This window comes from Euprymna scolopes, chromosome 24 (assembly GCF_053919585.1).
Source record: "Euprymna scolopes isolate OS-2025 chromosome 24, ASM5391958v1, whole genome shotgun sequence".
Taxonomy (NCBI): Eukaryota; Metazoa; Mollusca; class Cephalopoda; order Sepiida; family Sepiolidae; genus Euprymna; species Euprymna scolopes.
In genome coordinates, this window is record NC_136505.1 from 81,772,283 (window position 1) to 81,799,076 (window position 26,794).

Below are 26,794 nucleotides of genomic sequence, written 5' to 3' on the forward strand. Positions count from 1 at the left end.
CCAAGATGTCTGAACACCACCTCTACAATCACCATTGACAACAACTCCTTGAAAGTGATAGACAAGTTCAGTGCCACCATCTTCAACAGCTTGTTGTTTCTTGATGCAAACCTCAAAGTGAGGATAGGCAAAGAAGCTGCTGCCATAGTCCATCTCGCCAAGAGAGTGTAGGACAACATCTTGCTGACACTCAACACAAAGATGAGAGTGTACCAGGCCTGTGTGCTGAGCATTCTTCTTTATGGTAATTCTAGAAGTGTAAGCCATGTTTAGTTTCATAAAAGTTTCAGATGGTTCATTGTTCTAAACAAGTTTTAAGAGGTGACTTGTTTGCAGTAGACAGTTCCACAGAGCAAAATATTCTTACCGCAGCGAGACGGGGGAGGGGGGGGGGGCAACATGTGAAATTGCACCAGAAAAGGTTTAATATTTATGAAGTAATTCTGGTTTCTGATTAGTTGGTAGCAGAACGTGAATTAATTCGATTCGTCAGTTCCTAGCAGCATTGTTTATAAATAGAATCGTCCGACTGTGTGGGATCATACCCCATTACAAGTCCAAAATATTGCAACATCCTCCCTATTTTTTATAATGGGTAAATCCCTTGTGTTCGTTTCGCTCAAAAATAAATATATATATTTTTATATTCAATTATACATAACAAAAAATTAGAAATCATTTGGATCTTAGAATTTTAGCATGTAAAAAGACGCCATTTTTAATTGTGTTCAAATGTCAAAACAGATATATGTGAACAGAGAAGAGAAATAAAAGAAATGGAAGGTATTTCAACCTTAAAAAGGGGTGGGTATGTGAAAAAGAAGCCATTTCTTAAATTTGATTATGCAGTTTTGTAAAAAAAAGAAAAGAAAAGAAAAACGCATACATATAAATAAACATAAGCAATATGTACCCGTTTAAAGAGTTTTTTTTTTGTTTTTGTTAATGAAAACAATCCAAAAAAAGATAGGACATTTTTGAAAAATAAGAAAGAAAACTAATGTGCACAAAAAAAAAATCAATTGTAATTTCTGCGCGCCTTAAAATAAGCATGCAAAAAGTATTTTGTCGAAAAGGAAAATTACAAAGAGTTTTTTTTTTTATTTCAGCAAAAGTATTAGTTACGCATTAGTAGGTTAAAGTGTTAATACAAATAAAATGGATACAGTTTAACGTCTTGTCCAGGACTATTTTTTTTTTTTTTGATATATAGAAATCTATATACATACAGGGCCGTGAAAAAAAAAAAAAAAAAAAATTAGTCGAATCCCCCAACAAGTTTTGAGAAAAAAACGATGTAACTTTATTCTTGTTGCGGGTTTCGTGAATACATCAGCGATATTTTGTTCTGATGATATGTAATTCAAAATAATGGATTCCTTTTTCACCTCGTTTTTTATGAAATGGTATTTTATCTCTATATGCTTAGATCTTTGGTTGATTATCGTGTTCTGTGCTAAGACTATACTGGCTTGATTATCACAATTAATTACTACGGGGCTTTTAGTTAATTCTGGCTCTAAAATAGTCTTTAGGATATTTTTAAGGTAGAGTGCTTCCTGGGTCGTGTGTGTGATCGCGATAAATTCTGCTTCACACGTAGAGAGAGATACAATCTGTTGCTTTTTAGATTTCCATGAAATAATAGGCCCATTTTCTGAGAGTCTGAAACAATATCCAGATATACTCTTGCGATCTTCGTTGTTTCCCCAGACTGAATCCGAAAAACCTTCTAATCTTAGGGGATTTCTTGATTTTCTAAATACTAACTTCTGTTCTTTAGTTCCTTTTAATTAATGCAGGACTTGTTTAGCTCTGTTTAAATCCTTCATTGTCGGTCGTGTTAATTTTTGTGACAGTTTTGTTACTGTATAGCATATGTCGGGCCTGGTTGCAGTCATTAAATATATAAGACTACCTATAATTTCGCGATATTGTGTGTCATTTATTATTTCAGATTCTGTGTGTATATTTTTATTAATATCATTTTCGACCGGTGTAGAGCGTTTCTTGCACTCTCCCATTTCAAATTTTAATAGTATTTTGTCGATGTATCTCGATTGATTCATTGTAACAAGTCCTTTGCTTTGAGTAAATTCTATTCCCAGAAACCAGGATATTTTGCCAAGAACGGTCATTTTGAATCTTTTACTTAATTTGTTCTTAACATAGGTTAACATTATGTCACAATTTGATGCGATTAAAATATCATCGACCCACAAAACCAAAATCAGTAGTTTATCGTCTTTGTGTTGGGTATATAAACAGGGGTCTACAGCGCATTGTCTAAATTGTTGTTTAATAATATAATCATGAAATACTATATTCCAACACTGAGCACTTTGCTTTAGACCATATAATGACTTGTTAAGTCGCCACACGCTATTTTTATTTTTCATTATAAATCCCTCTAGAGGGGTTAATATAAATTTCACAGTCTATTGGGGCATTCAAATAAACATTTTTTACGTCCATTTGATGGATGTTTAGGTCATATTGTGATGCGACTTGCAGTAAAATTCTGATTGTCGTTAGGTTTGTGGTTGGTGAAAACGTAGGAAAATATTCTATACCGTAAATCTGAGAGTACCCTTTAGCAACAAATCTAGCTTTGTACTGTTCTACGCCTGATGCTGTAGTCTTTTTTGTAAAGACCCATCTTGTAGAAATAACATGTTTATCTTTTGGGAGAGGCACTACCGTCTAGGTATCATTTTCGGTTAAGGCATCTATTTCTTTTTTCATGGCAATTTTCCATTCATCACAATGTTCTGAATTAATTGCTTCGTTAAAGCTTTTTGCCGCATTTTTCATTTAATAGCAATAGTCGATTTGATAATCTTTTATATTGTCGACCACAAAAAAATCGGGTCGCCTTCTATTTCTTTTGGGATATCTTTCGACTTTATCATCATCATGGACACTCTTGTCTCCGTCATTTTTATTGACTTCATTTGTTTTAATTATTTGAGGCAATATAATTTCATCTTCTTCATATGACGGGTTTTCGTCTGTAAAATTAAACGTGTCTGTGAATTTTACACATCGGATTCTTTTTATTTTATTTTTTTCTGGAAAAAATACTAAATTGGCTGGACTGTTTTTATCGTATCCAATAAATATACCTCTGTCGGCTTTAATATTCAATTTACTCTTTTTACCTATATATGCGAAACAAGTTGAACCAAATATATGCATTCTGCTTAAATTTGTTTTTTTACCACAGAAAGATTCATATGGAGTTTTAGATAGTGTTTTCTTAAAGCACCTGTTGCGTATATAGGCTGCCGCCATAAGTGCGTACATCCAGAGGTTTTTAGGGAGTTTGGATTCAATGAGTAGGCATTTTGCCATTTCAAAAAGTGTCCGCCACGCACGTTTAGCAGTCCCGTTTTGGTGTGGCGATCTAGGAGCTGATGTTTCATGCTTGATATGATGGTTAATTAGTAAAAGTTCAAAGTCTTTATTGGTGAATTCCGTACTGTTGTCAGAGCGAATACACTTGACTTCACCATAGGGAGCCATGTTGGCTAGATATTTTTTTTAGTTGCTAGCAGGGTATCAGATTTGTTCTTTAAAAAGTAAACCATTATTAAACCTGAATGGTTGGTCATCTACGAAATTCAACATATATCTATAATGTTCTCTGGCCATCGGTTCCACAGGACCGTTCAAGTCACAATGCACCATTGATAGGATTTTTTTGGCCTTTTTCTCTGGTATCTTGCTTTGATAGTTTGTCATTTTCCCTTGCGTACAGACGTCGCAGTTGAAGTTTTTTGATGTTTGTATTTTCATTCCATCAACTACAGTCGGCAACTTTTTGATATCAGGAATATTGCAGTGTCCAAGAATTTTATGCCATGTCTGTAGATCATGGAAGGTGGTTTTTGATGGGACTACGCTATTTAAATAATATAGTCTTTCATTTTCTTTAATGTCGAATACAGTTCCATTCGGGTATACCAGTTTTGATTTATTGGGGCTAAAATTTATATTTGCACCTTGTTTTGTGGCAGCTTGTACAGAAAATATATTTTGTTTAAATTTTGGGATTAGAAGAGCGTTTTCTAAAATACAGAAACATAGTTCACCTTTATTGTTCTTTAGCGAGATTTTCGCATTGCCTCTTTTCAAAACGATATCATTTACTAATGAATTCTGGATTCTGTACTCGCAAACAAGAATGAAGACCGAATGCCTTCTACATGGGCAACCTCAGATGTCTCTTAGGCATCACCTGACAGGATCAGGTCACAATCGCAAGTGTTTAGTCTCAGGCTGGCATGCAAAGCATGTTTGTCATTCTCACTCAAAGATGCCCATGCTACCTCGGTGATGCATGCAGGATGGAAGACAGTAGCACTCCAAAGGACATCCTGTATGGCGAGCTTGCCTTTAGAACACAGTGAACCAGATGACCAACTCTGCACTACAAGAGCATCTGTAAGAGACTTGTAGCATTCAACCAACAGATCTTGAGTCAGAGATATCCAATCGCACCATCTGGCAAGCAAAGGTCAAGAATGGCATCAAATCAGTAGAAAAGAAAGGAGAAAGACAAAGAAAAGAGAACCCACAGGTGACAGAAGATACAATCCATCCCTGCACCCCCACCATCTCTGCCATTGACTACACCTGCAGCAATTGCCAACAAAGCTACAAATCCAAAATTAGACTATACAGCCACAGCAGATGCTGTAGTGTACTAGACTAGGTGCAGGACACCATAGTCTCATATGACAAAAGGCTGCCATCATCATCATCATCACATGATGGTCGTCAGCCTCTTGAGATTCAAAGAGAGACAAACATCTACATGAGTAATTATCAGATGATGTATTAGAGATAGTGAAGCTGAAGGCCAAAAGGGATGAAACATGGTTAACAATAACAACATTTGTTTGGTGTGTGAGAGAAGATGTTGTATGCATGATTATAAAGAATTTAAAGCAAGAGTGTATTACATGCAGTTTGGTTTGGACTAATTGCAAAGAAATGTTTATTTTGGAGATGTCAAACAGTTTCCGATGAAAGTGTTGAACGAATGTTCATTTGAATGTATGTGTGAAAGAGAGAGATTACATAACTTAAATTACGCATTCAGAGCTAGGCATGTGATATTCAAGCTTATGCATCTTTTTGTATAATCTGCAACAACTGTTGGTTGAGAATATCAGGTCTTAACCCTGTAATTCGACTGCCTCATAATTCAGATATTTTGTTTCCAATTTAAAATATAACTTTTTGAGGAGTTGTTTTTTCCTACATTAAACACCGAGTTTTTGTTTAACTTTGCCCTTGTGAGGAGACAAGTAAATTATTTTTATTTACATACACAGAGGAGTATCAGTGTATTGGTGGAGGAGTAAAAAATTTTAAAAATTGATTAAAAATTGTAATTTATGTCAATCTGATAATCAATATTTATTTTAGCAAACATGGCAACCAGTTGAAGTAACAAGAAATAGAAATCAGAGTTATCTCATTTTTCCACTTTCCTTTCTTCAGAAATGTGAATTAATTTGTGTAATTGTGATAAGTTCTGCAATTTTCAAGTTCATATGCTGTTTGAAAAGAGAAGATAGGTGCAAAGCGAGTGAAGTGAAATTTCTACTTTAAAATGGATTTGAATGTTACCAAAAAGTCTTGTTCAACCAAAAAAATATTAATTGAAAAAGTTGTTTACTTAATTTTCCAAAAATTTTTTCTTAAAAAATACCTTTTTTTTTCAAGTTTTGTAAAAAAAAAAAGATGAGTTATCTCCCTTATGTTCATATCCTACCAAAAAGGTGTCTGAAAATTTTTGGATTAGTGACACAACTTTCAGAACAACCGATAGAACGCCATTTCCGCATTTTTTATGTACAAATGAAAGATTTCAAGTTATAAACAGAGTAAAATGCTGTCTGTCTATGAAAATACATCTTTATTTTTTTTAATTAATCTCAAACATTGCCACTGAGATGTAAGAGCTTCTGAGCAACCAGATTTATAAGGGATACTCTAAGTGAGGAGTTGTGCAATAATATGTTTGTTCACATTACATTGATATTTCTGCATGTTGTTAATCAGGAAAAAAGGGAGCATAGAGGAAATTCCAAAGGTTAATAGTTTGAGCAACAAAGAATAGAAAACGTTCTGGCATCTGAAGGAACTCTACAGTGAAGGAGTGAGATTTAGCTGATTGTCAAGAGTATTTACACCGAGGGAATACCAGAGCAGCAAGTTTTTCAGAGAACATTCCATTTTAGTACTTGTAAAAATCAGCACAGGAATGCAATAATGCAGGGATGAGACAGGGGTTGGAGCTTGGTGGACAGTTTGGGACCTAATAGGTTAAAAACTCTGTTTTTGGACGTTAAGAGGGAGAAACTAGTGGTAAATGCACCAGGCCAGATGTGATAATAATACTTCATACATAGGCGGATGGCAACTTTGTAACGATATTGGATACTGACAAGTCTGAAAAGTTTTCTAACACTGTAGCAGACTTGGCAGTATCTTATATGTATTTGTTCCAATTCATGTTACCTGTGAATGTTAAGATGAGTTTGAATTTTGGATTATTAGTTAGGCAATCAGTGGTTGAAAAGGCTAAAAGAAAATTGGACAACCAAAAGAAACGCTGTTATGAAGTGTCATCTTTCCTTCTTTTATGAAAAAGAACAACCCGTTTTTCCTGCCTGGGTTGTGACTTGTGATGAAAAGTGGATTCTTTATGACAATCAGAAATGCTCAGCTCAGTGGACAGAGCTCCATGACACTTCCCAAAGTTGCACCAAAAGAAGATCATGCTGACTGTTTGGTGTTGCGCGACTGGTCTCATCCATTACAGTTTTTTAATGCAGGCGAAACCATTACAGCAGAGAAGTGAAGTGCTGTCAACAAATGGATGAAATGCATCAGAAACTTTGACAAGTCAACAGAAAAGTCCTAATTCTCCTCCACAACAATGCAGAAGTTGAACGAATTGAGTTACAAAACTCTGCCTCATTCTCTATACTCCTTAGACCTCTTACCTACCAACTACCACTTTTTCAAGCATCTCGACAACTTTTTTCGTGAGAAATGCTTCAAAAACTTAAGTGATATCAAAAACGCGTTCAGTGACTTCATCAGTATCACCACCAGAACGCAAGATTTTTATGTTACTAACATAAATACACTTGTTTTGCATTGGCAAAAATGTATTGATTCTGATGGTGCTTACTTCGATGAATAAATTTTTGTTTGTAATGAAATATGTTCATCTGAATTTAAAAGTTAAAAACCCCAAAAACTTTTTTGTCAACCTGATAAATTGTTAGGTGAAAGTACAGAACAGTTACAAAACACCAACCATCCTGTTAAGAATGGAGTTTTAAATAATAATGTTATTATTTCAGCACGGTAACACAGATGCACAAATACGAATAATATATATTTAAAAAAAAACAAAAAAAAACATAAAACTACTTATAATACCGATACAATTTTTTTCTAGTGTTCTTCCACCATAATTGCGATATTTGTTTTATATTTGTCTGTCAAAAAGTTGGCGCTTCTACACTACAGAGACGAAATCTCGGAAATCGTAAAACTGAATTTCACATAAAAAAACAATGGTATCTACGTATTCCTCATATTTTTAAGATGATTATATCCAAAAATTACGAAAATCGATTAGGTAGAAAATTATTTATTAAAGAAGATGAAAATAGAATTTGATGAAAACGATCGTAAAGGAGAATTCAAAAGGAAGTAATTTTCAGTTTTGATTTAAAAAAGATGGCGGCAATTTTTTCACCTGCTAACACGATTAAAGTTGTTTTGTTTAATTATTCAGTAATATTCAGGTAATTTCGACTGCATAACTAGGAAGCTAACATTGTAATTTATCAGAATTGACAAAACAAAAAAACAAAAAAAAACAGTCGAATCATTGTTTTTAAACTGAAAACTCCATTTATCGACTACAAAATCTCGTCCCAATTCTGTAGAAGCGCCAAAAAGTTTAATTATCGATGAACATACTTCTCATTATACTTTTTAGTTGATTACCTCGACCCTATCCAATATGTTTTCTAGGAAATAAGCCGACATTATTATTATTATTATTATTTATTATTATTATTATTATTATTACGATAATACTATTGTTTTTTAAGTGCTTTCTTTTCTTCAGATACTAAGTTGATTTTAACTCCAAAATGTTCATCATGTCATAATTTAAAAAAAAAACAATTTTTCTCGCATTTCAAAAAAATCTTAACGATGCTCTTCATTCAAATGAAGTAATTAGAAAAGAAAGTTCGGTATTGCATAAAATATAATAAATATATAAAAACTGTCAAATCAAAAATAATTTTAGAAATATTGTTTTCCATTTCATTTTTACCTTTGTGCTGTCGCTATTTTTTGACTTGTCGGCATCGAAGACTTTCTTAAAGAATTTCGAAATGGTAACTTGCCGTTTGATAGCTTGTGTAGACTTGTTAATCGCATCATTTCCTTTAAGATCCATGCAAGACAAGAAACAAAACACTAATTTGACAGTAAATAAAACACGTGTAGTAAATATCAAAACGCCGGCCTCTGACATTAATTTAAGGGGAGATCACTCTATTAGATTAGTCGTATTACTTCAGTTACACCGACTTCGCAATCTATGATACTAGCAGAGCTACCCAACGTTTTCTGATTGAATGAACACTTCAAAGCGTATTGATGTTATATGAGAAAATAAAGCTGTGTACACATTATAAATGTTTCTTCTGTGTGTCTTATGTTATACATTAGTACATTAGGGGTCATTTCGAATTAAAAGTTTATTTACTGTACCCATCTGAACTAGAGAAAATCATGATTAAAATGTGTATGTCTCGTGTAAATATGAAGACAATGAAATATGGCGGATATATGGCGGACCGACAGGTGATCAAAAAGTCAGATCGAGCGTACCAGAAAAAGAAATGAGACCAAATTGACAGCTCGGAAATTCTAAAATGAAAAACTTTAATCGTTAATATTTTTTTTATTATTTTTTACTTATGTAGAATAAATAAATAAATTTAAGTTACATTTGAAGTAAAACGTATTTTTAATTTAAAATGAAAAATAAGTTAGACAACTTTTAATGCAACTGAAACAACAACAAAAAAAAAAATTTAGACAATTGTCTAAATTATTTTCCCCCGTTTTAGTTGCATTAAAAGTTGTCTAAATTAAAAAAAAAAAATTGGAAAAATAAAAAAAATTAATTTGTTTAAATTATTTTTGATGTTTTCTTTTGTTGTTTTTGTTATATTTATTCTACATAAGTATAAAATAAATTTGTTTAAATTGTTTCTTTTAGAATTTACAGAAACAAGTAGTTTTGCGAGATGTAGATTTGTTTCTGGCGCAAATTTAATTATTTTACAAAGATTCCAAAATTATCTGGTTTTGTTGGGAGTCTTAATAAGTACTATCTCTCCAACAGATAACTTTTTTTTACTTCTACAGAATTTGAACCGAAGTTTTTTTTTGTTGTTTTTTTTTTCTCCAATTTAGTCACGTAAATGATTCATGTGGGATCTTAAATCGAAAAAAAAAATGCAATTATAATACACTAGTAACTTACGACCCCAATTTCAAGGTCGAATTAAATTATTATCTAACGAACTTTCAAATGTAAGAATTCCAATTTTTTTTTTTTCTTATTTACTTTTTTATGAGTGCAAACATATCGTCAATCGAAACTTATCAAAGTCTTATTCGGTTTTAGCGACAGAAGTTAACATTAACGAAATTCTGATTCAACGAAACAGAAAAAAATATATTTTATCTCTCCTTCTTTCTTTTGAGTTAACAAACTACGGTTTCTAAGAATTGCGTTAAAACTTATCAACAATAATTTGCTCAAATTATGGAAAAAAATCTGCTCGTCTTAAATCAAGAATTTGCACAAATTATATAAAAACTGATCATGTGCACAAATTATATAAAAACTAATCATGTGCACAAATTATATAAAAACTAATCATGTGCACAAATTATATAAAAACTAATCATGTGCACATATTATATAAAAACTAATCATGTGCACAAATTATATAAAAACTAATCATGTGCACAAATTATATAAAAACTAATCATGTCACAAATTATATAAAAACTAATCATGTGCACAAATTATATAAAAACTAATCATGTGCACATATTATATAAAAACTAATCATGTGCACAAATTATATAAAAACTAATCATGTGCACAAATTATATAAAAACTAATCATGTCACAAATTATATAAAAACTAATCATGTGCACATATTATATAAAAACTAATCATGTGCACAAATTATATAAAAACTAATCATGTCACAAATTATATAAAAACTAATCATGTGCACAAATTATATAAAAACTAATCATGTGCACAAATTATATAAAAACTAATCATGTGCACAAATTATATAAAAACTAATCATGTGCACAAATTATATAAAAACTAATCATGTGCACAAATTATATAAAAACTAATCATGTGCACAAATTATATAAAAACTAATCATGTCACAAATTATATAAAAACTAATCATGTGCACAAATTATATAAAAACTAATCATGTCACAAATTATATAAAAACTAATCATGTGCACAAATTATATAAAAACTAATCATGTGCACAAATTATATAAAAACTAATCATGTGCACAAATTATATAAAAACTAATCATGTCACAAATTATATAAAAACTAATCATGTGCACAAATTATATAAAAACTAATCATGTGCACAAATTATATAAAAACTAATCATGTCACAAATTATATAAAAACTAATCATTACGTTTTGACAAAAAAAGGAAAATGTGAGAAATTTATTTTTCACATCTCAATTTCCTGCCTGCAGAGGCAAAAGAATCCACAAATACAAAAGCCATGCCTTTCAAACTCAAAATTTATTCAAATGTAACAGCAATGAAAGTTTATTGGTTCTGATAATGTTCCTTTGCAAAATGGTGGCCTGATTTGCCCCCATACGCATGGAGCCTTTAGTTCGAATTCCTGTTGTCGGAATGTTAGTTCGTTGTTCCTTTGGAAGGATCCATGAATGTTCATGGTAAACTCGGCAGGAGTGATGGCGCCTATAATTAGGCATAATGTGAGCCCCTTGGGACTCAAGATGAATTGAGATAAGATCTAATATTTGGTAAATAAACATGAAGAACTGTTCTTGAATGTCATCCTCAATTAGGATAAATTCAGCAGTATAAGTAGTCTCTGCGTGTAGAGATGTGGTCCTTCGTTCACTAACTGTTTGGTGTTCATGAAGGAATTGTCTTAGCTCCCTCCAGTTGCAGCTGCTGGTTTTTGAGTTTATCCCGATGCTGAGCTTTGTCTAGACTGAAAAAGAAAGCATGATACAAAAGCGTGCCAAGTCAATCACCTGACACATTCAAGTTTAAACCAATGACAGCCGACCACAATGCGTGGGCGGACAAACAAGAAAAGATGGCTGCCGTATATGGAATTTCTCACATAATACAGCTTTTTGTATCTTGATCACTATTTATTTCTGCAAAATTTCAATGAGATTTTTGTATTCAGCATAGTCGAATACCCTAAGAAGTCGTCATTTTAAAGAAAATTGTGGAGGTGGACCTAAGGTAAAAAAATACCATTAACTGTTATAGGACAATCGAAAATTTGGCTTTTGTTAAGATCGGACCTTCTTTGTTTACAAAGCCATTAGGCGAAAGTGGCGTCTAACAAATTTTAAAGTGCGGATGACCAACACTATATAATGTAGTATTTTTTTTTTTTAAACAAATATAAAAACAGAAGTTTTATTCAAACAGTCTTTATTTGAACTTTTATAACAAAAATATGCTTATGCGCTGTTTTTTTTTTTTTTAAATCAAACCTCAGGTCTTGGTATTTTTTCCACATCAAACATCGAAATAGAACCCTGATGTTTGATTAAAAAATAATGCATAAACATATTTTTCTTTAAAGATTATAATTTTGTTATAAAAGGCCAAATAAAGACTGTTTGAATAAAACTTTTATTTTTATATTTGCTTTTTAAAAAAAGCTGCATTATAAACAGTGTTTGATCATGGCTACCGAGAGAGCTCAGTGGCTGTGGTTTGGTCATCTATATATAAAATTTGTCTGACGTCACTTCTGCCAAATGGCTTTGTAAACAAAGAAATGCCAATCATAACTAAAGCCAAAAATTTTATATTTTACTAGACTACCCGTGACCCATTGAGTGAGTATGTTATATTAGCTATGGAATTAATGTATGAGCGTGACACTTGTGACGTAAAGAAAATAGTTTTTTGTGACATAACAGAAACATTTCTATGAAAATATATTAAAATGAAAAAGAATATCGGTAGATTTCTATGAGTCATTCTGTTTATAATTGTTTATTTTTGAAAAAAAAAAAAACTTACAGCCATTGAATTATAAGTGGTTTGCCATACTTATAGGTAAATGTTCACTCAACAGATACCGTAATACTTAAAGTTAAATTTAAATTTTGATATATTTTTTAATTCAAATGCGAAAAAAAAACAAAAAACAATTGGGATGCTGAAAACGTACACAGTAAAACAATACGAAGAAAATGGAAGGTTTGGTGAGATTGTTGAGTTTATTGGTAGAAGATGTATTGCCCTCTGTCGTGTCCAAGAAACACGTTGGAGAGAGAAAATTGCAAGAAAGAATTCAAGATATAAGATGCATTGGATTGGGAATTAAAAAGATTGTGTGAGTATTTTTATTGCAGAGAAATGGATAGATAAAATGATTGAAGTTAATTGTGTAAGTGAGTGAATCGTATTGATGAAGATGATGTTGAGAAAATGTTTACAGCTTTATCTGTTTATGCCCCACAATTTATTTTGTGAAAAAGGAGTTTTATGTCAAGTTTATTGCAATAACTTGAAAAGTTGATGAGAAGAAAATACTTGCTGTAGTTGGAAATTTGAATAACGTTGCAACATGTTCGAAAGAACCCTGGTGATTTTGAGGATGTGCATGGATGACATGGATATGGTGACAGGAATACAGAAAAAGAATATTTAAGTTTGGCTTTGCAATTGATATGTTGATTACAAACACCTCTTTTAAGAAAGGGAATGCCATCTGGTAACATATGGATCTGATACCACAAAGATTCAAGTAATTATCTGCTCGAAAAGGACAAAAAGCTTTTAAATGATGTGAATATAATAAGTGCAGAAGAAATTATGGCAGAACACAATTTCACATCGAAGAAAACTCATGAGAAAGTTTATCCCCAGCAGAAATGTGTGGAGGTTGAATGAAAAACATGTGAAACGTGAGTTTAGAGACCAATCAATCAAAGTGATAGAGCGTTTGACTACTAGATCAACTACAGGAAGTGTGGAAGAGCAGTGTTGGATGTAACAGACCAGACTTATGGATGGAAACGCCCACAAGGCATAGAGTAACTTGTTGTGAAATGAAGAAGTTGACAAGTGCATCCAAGAAAAGTGGGATGGAGTTAATGGATAAAAGGTTTTCTGAAGAAGCGTATCTGGAGTCAAAGAAGAAAGCAATATACAAAGTCAAGACAGAGGTTGAAAAACTCAGGTTTCCATATGAAGTGATGACTAATAGAAGGAAGTATTCAGAATAGTTAAACAGATATCAAGGACAAATATGGATATGTTGGAGAGAAGTGCATTTGAAATGACAATGGAGTATAAGCAAATGTAAGAGGGATGCTTGAAAATGCCACTATGAGAAATTATTGAATACTGAGTTCCTATGGAATCGTGAATATCTAAAAGTTGCTGAAGCAGTATCTGATTCAGCTATAAGAGTTGAGAAAGAAATGGGAAACTGCGATTAAAATAAAGGCTTTTCAGACATTGTTGCAGGAATGCCGAAGAATGTGAATAAAATATAACGGCATTGAGATGATCACAAATTTGACAAATTTGATCGTAAAAGAAGAATATCCTGAAAGTCTGAGAACTTAATACAATTGTGAATTGTTACAACGATAAAGGGAAAGCACTAGATAGAAGTAATTACAGAGGTTATGGTTAGAAAATGATTGAGAGAATACTTGAGTAGCATGTTTGCTGCTCAGTTATTCTTGTAATCACATACATGATGATTATGGACAGAGAGTACTGAGGATATATATTACATGGAAAGAGATGATCCCAAAATAATGCGATGGATGTGTAATGTGGGTCTTAAAGAGAGGATTAGATCTGCTGATTTAAGAGGAAGATGAAATCTGGACAGTAAAGGAAGATGTCTACAGAAGAGTAAATTTTGATGGCATGATGAAAGAATGGGTGAGAGTTGTTGGGTAAATGTAGAACAGTTGAGGTAGCAGATTCACTTTATAGGGAAGGACCAAGAAAAACATGGAAGGAAGTGATAAAAATGAAAGATAAAACCTGGCCAGAGCTAGGTTACTTTGGAAGTTGATTTCTTAAAGTTGTCCAACAGATGCCAGCATGTAAAACAGACATTAAACTGATGATGATGATGATGATGATGATGACAACGCATGTTTGATAGACTCTTCCTTTATTCAACATTGGTAATTCCCTGCGGGTTAGTAATGGCAGAAGTTTCTTGAATTTATTTTACCGACTTCTAACTTTTACATTGACATGAACACCTTTCTGCGCTTCAATGTTATCACATAGCAAACAAAACTGTCAAACAAACTCAGTAACTTCATCATCCAAATAAACTTTCTCCACATTTGAATTCTCATCCATCTCCATCGTCTTACACTTCTTGAACACAAATTGTCTCTCAAACTAGCTGCATAAAAAAAGAATTTAGGAAAGTTTGAGAGTTTTATTTGACTTTTTCTTTTTTTCAAAGAAATAATTGTATTAACTTATTCTTTTTACTTTATAAAATGACTACTTCAAGGCTGGTTCAGAAAATCATATTTTCTTTGAATAAGTGTGGTTAAGTTTAGTTTTCGGTTTTTTGAGAAATCTCGGATCTGACTGGAAAGATGATCAATTTTTGTAATATTGTTCAAAAGTTCATAATAATAATAATTTGGATCATTCAGATTACTATGTGTTGTTATTATTTTCACGTTTCTTCCCAAGCGTCATGAGTTCACCGAATTCTTGTTTTAATGTCAAGAATTTGGTTTGTTCGACCATAACAAATTTTTTTTCTGGCTGAATATTTTTCAACACAATTTCTTTAATTTTGCTAAATGCCAGCTTTTCGATTTCAGTCTTTAATGAAATCTTCCCAATTGGTTTGCATTCCACAGTGGTCAAAAATAGGCCCATGATTTATCTTTTTTCTTGGATATTTTATCATATGGCAATTTCTTTATTCTGGCATGTACTTCAAAGTATTTTATTCATAGTTCTGCCAGTTCAGGTTCTTTAATATTTAATGAAGATCCTATTGGCAGTAACATCTTTTTGATGATATTCAAATTCAATCAAAGTTGATTCTTGTAGCTGTTTTAGTTTACTTATCGATGTAATTTAACCCTGGTTTATGTCATTACAGAATATATAAAGCCCGTGGTGTTTGTGACATGTTTTCTTTGGACTGGTTGTATGAATGCAAATCGCACAATATTTAATCGAAAGTCAAAACTAAAAATACTCACTCTATGTAATTTAGTTTCAAAATATTTATAGTTATGTCAATTTATCTCATCTAGGATGAATTTATAACGTTTTATTTTCTGGTCCTGCATAAACGAAAACCCTATATTATTGCAGTCTTTATGTTAAAAAATGAAACATACTCATCCAAGTTAATGTATATATAAAAAAAAAGACAAAGCCCATTTTTAACATTTACAATTTTATTTAATAACTTTTTTTTTTTTTACTCATTTAGTCATCTTCGTTAACATGTAATAATGCAGAGAAAGGATTAGTGACATTTATTAATCATATCATGGACTCTCCAATTTTTTTTTTATCATCCAGATTTTAATATGTCCATGAATCTGGATGATAAAAAAAATTGGAGAGTCCATGATATGATTAATAAATGTCCAGTTTTTAGAGAACGGAGATGAATTCATAACAGGAGAATATTCTTAGGAGAAAGTTTATACAAATGTATTAGTTCATAGCAGACTTGAGGCCATATCTGTTTTGTTTGAGAGATCGTTTCTGAGTTTCCAAAGTAGAATCGAAGTTAAAATCTTATGCCAATTAGCAACCAGTTTAGAAATCAAATGAATTTTTCAAACAATACTAAAAACGCTTGCTGCTGTTTGTTGTTACTCTTGTTCTTCCGCTATTTGCTACATAAATTTATTTAATAAAATAAATCTCAAACGTCTGTGTGTGTTTGTATGTCCACTAAAACCTTTTCTTATCTGCATCGTACAGCAGCATTGTTAGAAAGAGCGATCTCTCAGACAAAAAATTGGAAAAATCATACATTATTTTGTGTAGAAATATCGCTTTCTTTGAAGGGGTGTCAGATAGAAAGCTTGCTTTCAGCACGATTTGCAAACTGCGCATCATGTTCTTCCATTTAAAAAAAATAAATTTGTAACATGAAAACAACGTCTGTGTTCTCCTGGGCGCATCGAGAAAGCATTCGCTTACTAAGTTGAGTTATGCGTGTTCACATGTTTTTTTTTGCTTACAAAATTTGATTTTGGTTTCGCTTCTGGCTGATGCCACCAGAGTCCCTATTTTTTATTTATTTTTTTAACAACTCGGCAACGTTGTTGTTCTGATCCAGTGCTCCTTATTGTAGTTTTTTTTTTCACAAAAAAGTGGAAGTAGGCAGGCAGGCTCGAACCCGTACCAAGAAGGAGGAAAAGAACATGAAAAAAGACCTAACGTCCTTGCTGTTGCACCCATTGCCAAGCCGGAAGTGACATAGGTTTAAATTAACACTAGTCAATCGAAAAGAGGGGATGACTTTAGAAAATATCGGCGCAAAAAGCGACCTCTTCCTGTAGAAAAGTGCCCAGTTGAGAGTGAATGAATTAATGTTTTTAGCCAATTTATAGATATTTGTTGGCCGAAGGGTCAAGCTTCAAAATGATTCCAATCTCATGAAAATCCGTCGCCTCTGTCGAAAATTTTAGGCAAACATACATACATATATACATACATTTATTGTGATATTTATATTATAGAAAATAAACTCAGTGATTCCGTGTTTTCCTGAATTTATTTTTATTTCTTTATGGGATGTAAATAGGTTACCCTTTCTATAAATTGGCGACCCCATTTAATTTATCTTTAAGGGTCCCCAAAAAGCCTTTTATAGGACGAATGACTATTTCAAGGCTGGCTCAGAAAATCATATTTTCTTTAAATTTCGGTTAAGTATATAGTTCTCATCTCACAGTTTTCACTCTTTTACAAAACCTCCGGCTTGTCTGGAAAGATAATCAACTTTGTAATATTGGTTTCTTGTTTATAACAATAATAATTTGGATCATTCGGATTACTATGGGTTGTTACTTTCTTACAAGTAATTAACACAGATGACGATTATGATAATAACATCTTCTTCCTTATGTGAAAACATGTGCTCTTCCACTCGATCACCGATCTCAATATATTTTTCTTCTCTGTCTTCATTTCTTCTTTTGGTTCTTGTTCTGGCTGTGTCGTCATCTCTAACAGATAGGCGACTGCTGGTCCGCAAGTAATTGGAAGGAGACGTGTATTTTATGACTTTTAACAACGGCATATTTTATACTAAAGTTTGATCAAGAACATTAATATAAACAAAATTTAAAAAAAAATAAATAAATAAATAAATAAATAAATAAAGAATTGGTTACATGTCCTTAAAACATTGTCTCGTCTGAAATAGGTGATTATTTAATTCATATGTGAAATTGTTTTTATTTTTTTATTTTTTTTTTTTCACCACTAAGTTTTTCAAGCTGTTTATATATAATCACCTAAAAAATTGAAGATTGCATTTTTCTTTTTATGTGAATTAGTACTGCTGCAGTAGCAGTGTCAGAAACCGATCTTAAGAATGCATGAAAAAAAATTGAATAATTCGACCTCCTATTTTTACAAGCTTATAACTACTTGAAAAATGTAATTCAAACCCGAATTTTTTTCAACTAAAAGAGCAAAGACCAAATTTTAAAAAAAGTAACAGGTTTAATAGCAAATCATGCAATATTTGTTTTTTTAAATCGGTTTTCTTTAAAAAAGATTTGAAGAAAATCAACGAAATTTTACTTACTTCGGTTATAAAAAATTGATATAAATTCTAAAAAATCACTTACCTATAAAAAAATACTATTGAATGTTTAGTTCCATTCTTCATTGTTCAGAATTTATCCATATTTATATTTTAAATTCCATTTATTTTTTAAATAAAAGAATTTTTTAAACGACTATTTGAAAAAAGCATGATTACGTAAGCATTTTTACGCCTTTATCGAAAAACCGGAAGTAGCAGCTTGTCCTTGTTTAGAACTACGGATGGACAGAAGGCAGTAAAAACCACACGTTCGCATTAGTCATCTAGCCTTGTGCCTGAAGAAATATGTGTTCCCATAGTTTAAAAATAGTCAAATTTTACTTATAAGTTTTTACCTTTAAAAAAAAAATAGTCAAGGATTTTTTTTTTCTTTTCTCAAAGAAATACATAAATTTTTTATTTATTATATTTTCATTCTTCTTTATCGAGTGAAATTTTTTGTAAATATCTAAAAAAAAGAAAACAATGAATGAAATAGAAAAAATTGTTGTCAGCGTCCATCACTTATTGGACAATATAAGCAGAACATAGGCTTCCAACTAACAAAAAAAAAATCAACGTGGTTTTTAAAAAAAATGGTTTTACACTTTGGACTTTACAGGTAAATTTCCAAAACACTCCTTTTTTTCTTTTTTTTAATTTACAATATATTATTTATTGATTTTTATCTTCAATTTGTGATATATAAAACTTTGGTGAGTAAATTAATTATTAAGATTTTAATAGATATTTCAAAATGGCGGGGGGGGGGGGTCAATTTAAAAAAACCGTTGTCTAAAATATTATATTTGGTTTATTGGAAAGAGCATAAGATTTCACATTGACCCTGAAAATATCGTAAGAATTTAACCAATAGAAAAATTTTGAGAGATTTTTAAAGTTTAAAAATTGAAAAAAAAAATTAACTCGTAAAATTCAATTGATTTCATTACGTAAAAAAAATGGTTGCTTGAAGGCGCGCCAGCACTTTGTAAACACTGTTTTTTAAAAAATAAAAAATAATATTTTTATTATTTTTTAAATAGTTTATTTTGGAAGTATATTCCATAAAAGAAATAAACAACCCACTTTTAAAAGAGAAATTACGAGTTTTTTATATTTTATTCACAGTTTCGTGTTAGGGATACTTGTGCATTTAACGAACCAGACGGAACTCAGCATTTGCTCGGCTTTGTCCGACGCATGACGTCAACAGCTCGAGTTTTGCTACTGTCTGACGAAACATGGTCATTAGCCAATCAAAATGCTGCGTGCTTAGTTTCAACTCAACGCGCGTGCGCGTGCGTCGAGCAGCAGACGAGAATTCCGATATGGGCATTCGAGATGGCGGTGACTAGGAATCTGCAGCGTGAATCTGGGTTGCGGTCACGCCACACAATTGTGGACTGGAAGAATTTCCTGCGAGATGTAATATGCCGGGATTACTTTCTCAGGAATCCCCGGCAGAAAAATTTCATCCAAATTCTGATACACTTACTGCTGCAGAGTGTTGAAAAGGTGAAGGTACAAATTAGCCAAACAACTAAGAAAGTAGACACAAAGTAAAATGGTAACAACAATTGTAAAGAGATGTGTGGGGGCCTTTTCTAGTCTCACACAAAAACACGCGTTCACATCTCAAGCCATATTTTTTGTCATATACATACGCACACACAAACATGCGCGCACATGTACACACAAGTAGATATATTAACGTTCACGTACATACACTCACATTCACGTGTATACACACACACGCTAACTCACATACGCGCACACATACGCACACAAGGACAACGTCACTTCCCCTTTCAAAGGAAACCCACACATGTGCAAAAGACCACCGGAAACAATTATAAAAGCAAGAGCATCTTTCTTTGCAGACCAGCTCTCAAGCTGAGAAGTTCGGCTGACCAGCCGTCGCCCTTTTGTCACTTCCCCTGCTACTATGTATGGGGCACGAGCTAACAGACAGTATGTACACTTTATACGTTTTCTATCTCCATGGCCTGGATTGACTTTTTCTCATTCTCTCTTTATACTACAATAGACTTTCCTCCTCACCAGTTAACAGCGAGAGACGCACAGCAAACTGGATTGACTTGCTCTCTTTCTCTCTCTACGACAATAGACTTTCCTTCTCACCAGTAAACAGCGAGAGACGGACGCCAAACTAAACACGTGTTGTACCCTTTTCTTTCACTTGTTTCTTCACGAAATAAATCCTAGTTCGTTTAATTCAAGTAAACGCGTTGTTCGTTCCTTCCTCAAAGCAATTCATTTTTCCTTTCCCAATTCAAATCATTTATTCCTAATTTGCACCACCTCAACAAATTGATTAACTGTATGCATAATGGGAACAATATATTTAAAATTTTGAAATTAAGAAAAAAGTTTCCTTATCTTAAATATATAACAATAAACAAGTCCGTTTGTTGTTTAAGATTAAGAAACTTTCAAATGTCGAAATAAGGATTTATTTCTTTGCAATTTAAAAAAAAATAATCTGGTTAATTTATGTCCAATCAATAATAATCCAGTGAAAAAAATGTTGAAAAAACCTATCAGTATACAAATTACGCACGAGGTGATGGTTGTTGTACAAGTCCGCTGAAGAAACATTTTAAAAAAATGAAATTGTTTATCCAGAGACTGGAAAAAAGCTGAATGCAAAGAAATATTTCCCAATCTGACACTTGGCCTTCGGGACAAGATCAAAGTGTAGTATCTGTTCCGGCAGATACTGCACTTAAGATAATTTGTACCAGTCAATGGAGGGGAAACCCTCTATACTGGGACAATTATTATTTTTGGTAACCAGAGTGCCCCTTTTTGGAGAGCTGGTTTTTACCTCACATTAAAAACGGCCTTGTGCCTAATTTGCTCAGTGGGGGAGCAAATAAATACCATCTGTTCCGGCAGATGCTGCAAGCTATGACTAGCTATGACTAGCAAAGACCAGATGTGGGGGCAACCCCACATGTCTGACCTTTAACCAGCTCCCATTTCCCACCTTTCGGGAGCTGGTCCCCTTTTCCCTTCCCCCTCCCTTGACTCCTCACATTAAAAATTGGCCTTGTGCCTAATTTGCTCGGTGGGGGAGCAAATAAATACCATCTGTTCCGGCAGATACTGCAGGCAAAGACCAGATGTGGGGGCAACCCCACATGCCTGACCTTTAACCAGCTCCCATTTCCCACCTATCGGGAACTGGTCCCCTTTTCCCCTTCCCCCTCCCTTCACTCCTCACATTAAAAATCGGCCTTGTGCCTAATTTGCTCGGTGGGGGAGCAAATAAATACCATCTGTTCCGGCAGATACTGCAAGCTATGACTAGCTATGACTAGCAAAGACCAGATGTGGGGGCAACCCCACATGCTTGACCTTTAACCAGCTCCCATTTCCCACCTCTCGGGAGCTGGTCCCCTCTTTCCCTTCCCCCTCCCTTCACTCCTCACATTAAAAATTGGCCTTGTGCCTAATTTGCTCGGTGGGGGAGCAAATAAATACCATCTGTTCTTCAGATGCACTTCTATTTCTTGTTCTCTTTCGGTGGAGGAGAAATCCTTCACGACTGAGACAATTTTTATTTTTGTACCTTTTCTCCACGTTAAAAAACGACCCTGGTGTCTAACTCTGTCCCGTGGGGAGGCATAGTAAATAGGTACATCACGTGACCCAAAACAGCCAATGAGAAGGCCCCCAAAAGATCTGCCCAAAATCACAATCTCGATAAATCCGTTAAAAAATAAATTTTACAAACTTTTCTTTTCTTTTTTTTTTTTTTTTTTTGCTTTTTCTATTTTAAATGAAGTAAAGACATTTCAAATAAGGGCAGGATTGGAGTTTAGCTGGCGATTAACCTCGAAGCCAAAACAACCCAAACCAAAAACGAAAGGGACACAAATATGGATTCACCGGTTTGTATCCATGGAAACAGTGACCCTCTCGTTCAATTTTCAAAATTAAACAATATAAGCATAATTTTTTTCTTTTTTTTTAAACAATATTCTGAATTTCTTTTGAAATTGACCTATTTTAATATGAATCTTTTTCTTTATTGAAAATGCATCACTTAAAGGCAATAATATTAATTTTAATTCAATTTTAGTTATATTTGTTTACTTCGTTGACGTCGCGCATGCACGGGTGTCGGCGATACTATTTTAAAAAATATTGCGATACAGTGTATATCGCCGATACACTGTATCGCAATATTTTTTAAAATAGTATTTTGAATTTAAATTCTATTTTAGTGATAAAAAACCGCTGAAAATAAAAAAACAACAAAAAAAAAACGAAAACACACAAAAAAAAACAATATAAACAGATTTTTTAAATAAAAAACGAAATAATTTTTATTTACATTGTAAACATATAGAAATAGAACTTTTTATGATTTAAACAATTTTAAACGATACGAACAGAATTGTTCTGGTACTTTTGCAGAATTCATGGGGCTGTTTTGCAAATATTCACCTAACAATTTAATTTTTTTTTTTACAAAAACATTTTTTTTTTATATAAAAACTATTGAAAAAGAGAAATCGAAAAACTGACACGCGTGTAAGGTTTATTTTGGCAGTCTTGCCTTGCAGTTAAGTCCCGGCAAAGTTCGACAACTCTAGAAGGGTCACATCAGTATTTTACACGGTCAAATCAAGACTATTACGAATTATTAGTTTTTAAATAAAAAATAAAAATTAACAAAGTTTAAAAAAAAATGTAATTAATATAAGAAAAAAAAAAAAAAAAAAAAACGTTAACCTGTGCGGATAGGGTCCCGCTTCGTTCTGAGTTTGGGAAAAAGCCGTCTGACGTAGACGGTGTCGAGGCAGAACATTACCCTAACCTTAAAACCCCTTCAGCATGGATTTGGCAAGCATGAGAAAATTTTGGAGTTGTTACAATGAGGCGAAAATTTTCTTTTGAGAAAATAACATTTTACGAAAGGAAGGACCTATGTGGCACATAGGCTATGTGCGTCATTTGTCTTTGATAAATGACAGAAGTAAAAAGGAACAAAAATTATTGTTGGAGGTGCCCTACTGCCCTACACATAAAAAAAATTATTAGCAACCCCAACAAAATTAAGGGGCCCCGGAATAATTGTGGAGATAGATGAAAGTCAGTGTCGTAACGAAAAGAAAATGCAACCGAGGGCGCATGATACGACAGAAGTTTTTTTTTTTTTTTTTTTTTTAATTCTAATTATTTGAACTGTTGAATTAAAATAAATTCGGTATACCAAAAATTCTAATTATTTGTGGAATTGGTAATCTGGAAGAAAGAGAGAGCCTGTTTCCTCCTGTATGGGGAATAAATAAGAGCACCGGATTACCGGTGTAGGGTAAGGAGTGAGGTCCCTTGAAAAAAGAAGAGGAGAGTCCGTACACATGAGGCACGGACGCAAAAAGTTCTTCTCCTAAAAGACAATGTTGGACAGGCAGAGTACAACTCTAGAATACAGTCCTCACTCCTCCCGTAAACCCCACTATTGAAGTGAGTAATCTTTTTACCTTAATGTTCTGAATTGCAGTGTTGTCATGTTTTCATGTTTGTTAATAAATTCTTGTCGTTTATACTTGTTGTACGTTTAGTAATTATTAAAGCTGGTCGGTAGTCTTGGGACTTGGAAGAACCTAAACCCGTACCAACACTCCGTTTAACTATAGGTGGCGTTACTGTCTGTCCACCCAGTTACGGAAGCACAAAATGTATATAATGGCACCCTTGAAATAAAAATAAATGTTTTTGTTTTATTTTAATTTTAAATATGTTTTTTTTTTGCAAACATATTTACTTCTTTTTTTTTTTTTTCTTGCAAACATATTTAAGTTTTATTTTTCCAAACATTTACGTTTTGTCGCTTGTTTATTTTCAAACATTTACGTTTTTTTTTTGTTTTTACGTTTTTTTTTTTTTTTTTGTTGTTTTTTTGCAAGCATAAACTAAATGTTTTTGCTATATTTTTCTTTTAAACATATTTATGGGTACAACCGTTTTTCCGCGAGTATTTTTTACTCTCTTATAATAAAAAAGAAATCAACGTTTTTTCTTTTATCTTTTTTATGGCCCCCCTTTTTCTTAATTTTTCTGCACTTAGTTTACCTTTTCCGCGAGTATATATATATATATGCGCTTGATCAAAGAAACACACACACACAAAAAAAACGTAAATGTTTGATAAAATAAAACTTAAATATGTTTGCAAAAAAAAAAAAAACATGTTTAAAATTAAAATATAACAAAAACATTTATTTTTATTTCAAGGGTGCCATTATATACATTTTGTGCTTCCATAACTGGGTGGACAAACATTAACGCCAGCTATAGTTAAACGGAGGAAACAGGCTCTCTCTTTCTTCCAGATTACCGTGGAATTTATAAGGGGGGGGGGGGTAAAAATACTATTTGAATTGTTTTTTGTTTTTTTTTTAATTCTAATTATTTGAACTGTGAAAATAAAAATATAAAGGTAATCGTGAAGAAAGAGAGAGCCTGTTTCCTCGGTTTGACGTGTGTGGCGTTACTGTCTGTCCACCCCGTTACGGAAGCACAAAATGTATATAATGCCTTGAAATAAAAAATAAATGTTTTGTTATATTTTAATTTTAAACGTTTTTTTTGTTTGTTTTTTTGTTTTTTGCAAACATATTTACGTTTTATTTTTTTTTTCAAATATGTTTACGTTTTTTGTTTTGTTTTTGCAAACATGTTTTATTTTTTTCAAACATTTACGTTTTGTTGCTTGTTTATTTTCAAACATTTACGATTTTTTTTTGTTTTTACGGTTTTTTTTTTTGCAAGCATAAACTAAATGTTTTTGCTATATTTTTCTTTTAAACATATTTATGAGTACAACCGTTTTTCCGCGAGTATTTTTTACGCTCTCATGATAAAAAAAAAAAAAAAAAAAAATCAACGTTTTTTTTTTCTTTTATCTTTTTTTATGGACCCCTCCCTTTTTTTCTTAATTTTTCTGCACTTATTTTTCCTTTTCCGCGAGTATTTATATATATATTTGAAAAAGGATATTGTAAAACCTGAATCTTACTTGAAACTACTATTAAAAAATAACGCGGTACAATAAGTGCATAAGCAAACTTTTCAAACAGAAAAATATTTCAAAAATATTTAGTTTATGCTTGCAAAAAAACAAACAAAAAAAAACGTAAATGTTTGAAAATAAACAAGCAACAACACGTAAATGTTTGGAAAAATAAAACTTAAATATGTTTGCAAAAACAAAAAAAAAACAAAAAAAAACGTAAACATGTTTGAAAAAAAAAACTTAAATATGTTTGCAAAAAAAAAACAAAAAACAAAAAAACATGTTTAAAATTAAAATATAACAAAAACATTTATTTTTATTTCACGGGTGGCATTATATACATTTTGTGCTTCCGTAACTGGGGGACAGACAGTAACGCCACCTATAGTCAAACGGAGGAAACAGGCTCTCTCTTTTTTAGGGAATTTCCCTAATAAAATAAAATAACACAATTCTATGAACAATGACAAACAACTTCTTCAACTTAACAAGGGAAAGGTTTATTTGCAAAGCGTACTGAAGAAGAAAGTAGAGTCGGGTCTCCACTGCCTTACGAGGTAGTTACAACCCGCGGGCGCGGCTGTCGTCAATACCTTTAGTAGGAGCAGCGAAGAGAACAGGCGTCTAACCCCGACGAAGGCTGGTAGCGTAAGAGAGAGTTTTCTTCTGGGACCGGAAGCTGTCTGGTCCCTAGGGGTCAATTTGTATTCGTGCGCAAGTCCTCAGATTGGACAGTCTAGCGCCTCATCACTCACTCAGAGGAAGCGAATGCGCGAGAAGAAAAGGGGTCCATTTGTGTCTGCTACATAACCCCCTGCTTAGGCTGAAAGCCGACAGAGAGAAAGGTAGCATAACAAATAGCAGAAAGAAAAATACAATAAGAAATGTCCGTCTCTTTAGGTTATTTTCTTGCAGAAAAAAATGTTCTTACTTTTCTGTGAAAAGTTGGAATATTTGCAGAAAACGTTCTGCTCTAAAAAGGAGAGAAGAAAAAATGTTCTTTTTCAACAGAAATACACTGTTTTGCAAAGTCTCTTCGGCCAATGTACCCGTCGACCACTACGTGTAGTGGTCACATAATTGTTCTCACGTGGAACATTTACCTCAGGTGTATGATTATGCTGTGTGTATGTTGGAGGAATGTGTGGCTCAGGTGTTAATGTGTCCAGAAAGGCTCTTTTTACCCTATCTACCGATACTGTCTCTTTTTTACCACTAATGTCTAGGATAAAAGTTTTATCAGTGCGTGAAAGCACGCGATAAGGGCCAGTGTAAGGTGGAGTTAGGGGGGCTTTTACTGCGTCCTTTCTAAGGAATACGTGAGTCCATGTCGCTATGTCCTTCGGAACCAAAGATTTAATGGTCTGTTCCCTAGGGTGCATCGGCGGTAGCTTACTGAGATAAGCTCGTAGTCTGTTGACATATAGAGCTGTGTCAGTTGATATATCCTCTATCGGGGTCAGCATCTGACCTGGCAACGATAGAGGTGCTCCATAGACCAGTTCGGCTGCGGAATATCCCAGGTCCTCCTTGATTGATG

The 26,794-nt window shown here is 32.9% G+C and overlaps 1 protein-coding gene across 2 annotated transcripts in view; it reads right to left on the reverse strand.

The window, feature by feature from the left end:
* The window catches only part of LOC145246801 (DNA mismatch repair protein Msh3-like), an 89,859-nt gene extending 80,996 nt beyond the window's left edge, over positions 1 to 8,863 (reverse strand). The window contains exon 1 of one of the 2 annotated variants that reach the window (XM_080108602.1): positions 8,381 to 8,863. In XM_080108602.1, the coding sequence (XP_079964728.1) occupies positions 8,381 to 8,584 (204 nt within the window). In that variant the 5' untranslated portion in view covers positions 8,585 to 8,863. The remainder of the gene's footprint in view (positions 1 to 8,380) is intronic. The other variant, XM_080108601.1, reaches the window with a different exon arrangement.
* Positions 8,864 to 26,794: the final 17,931 nt, after the last annotated feature.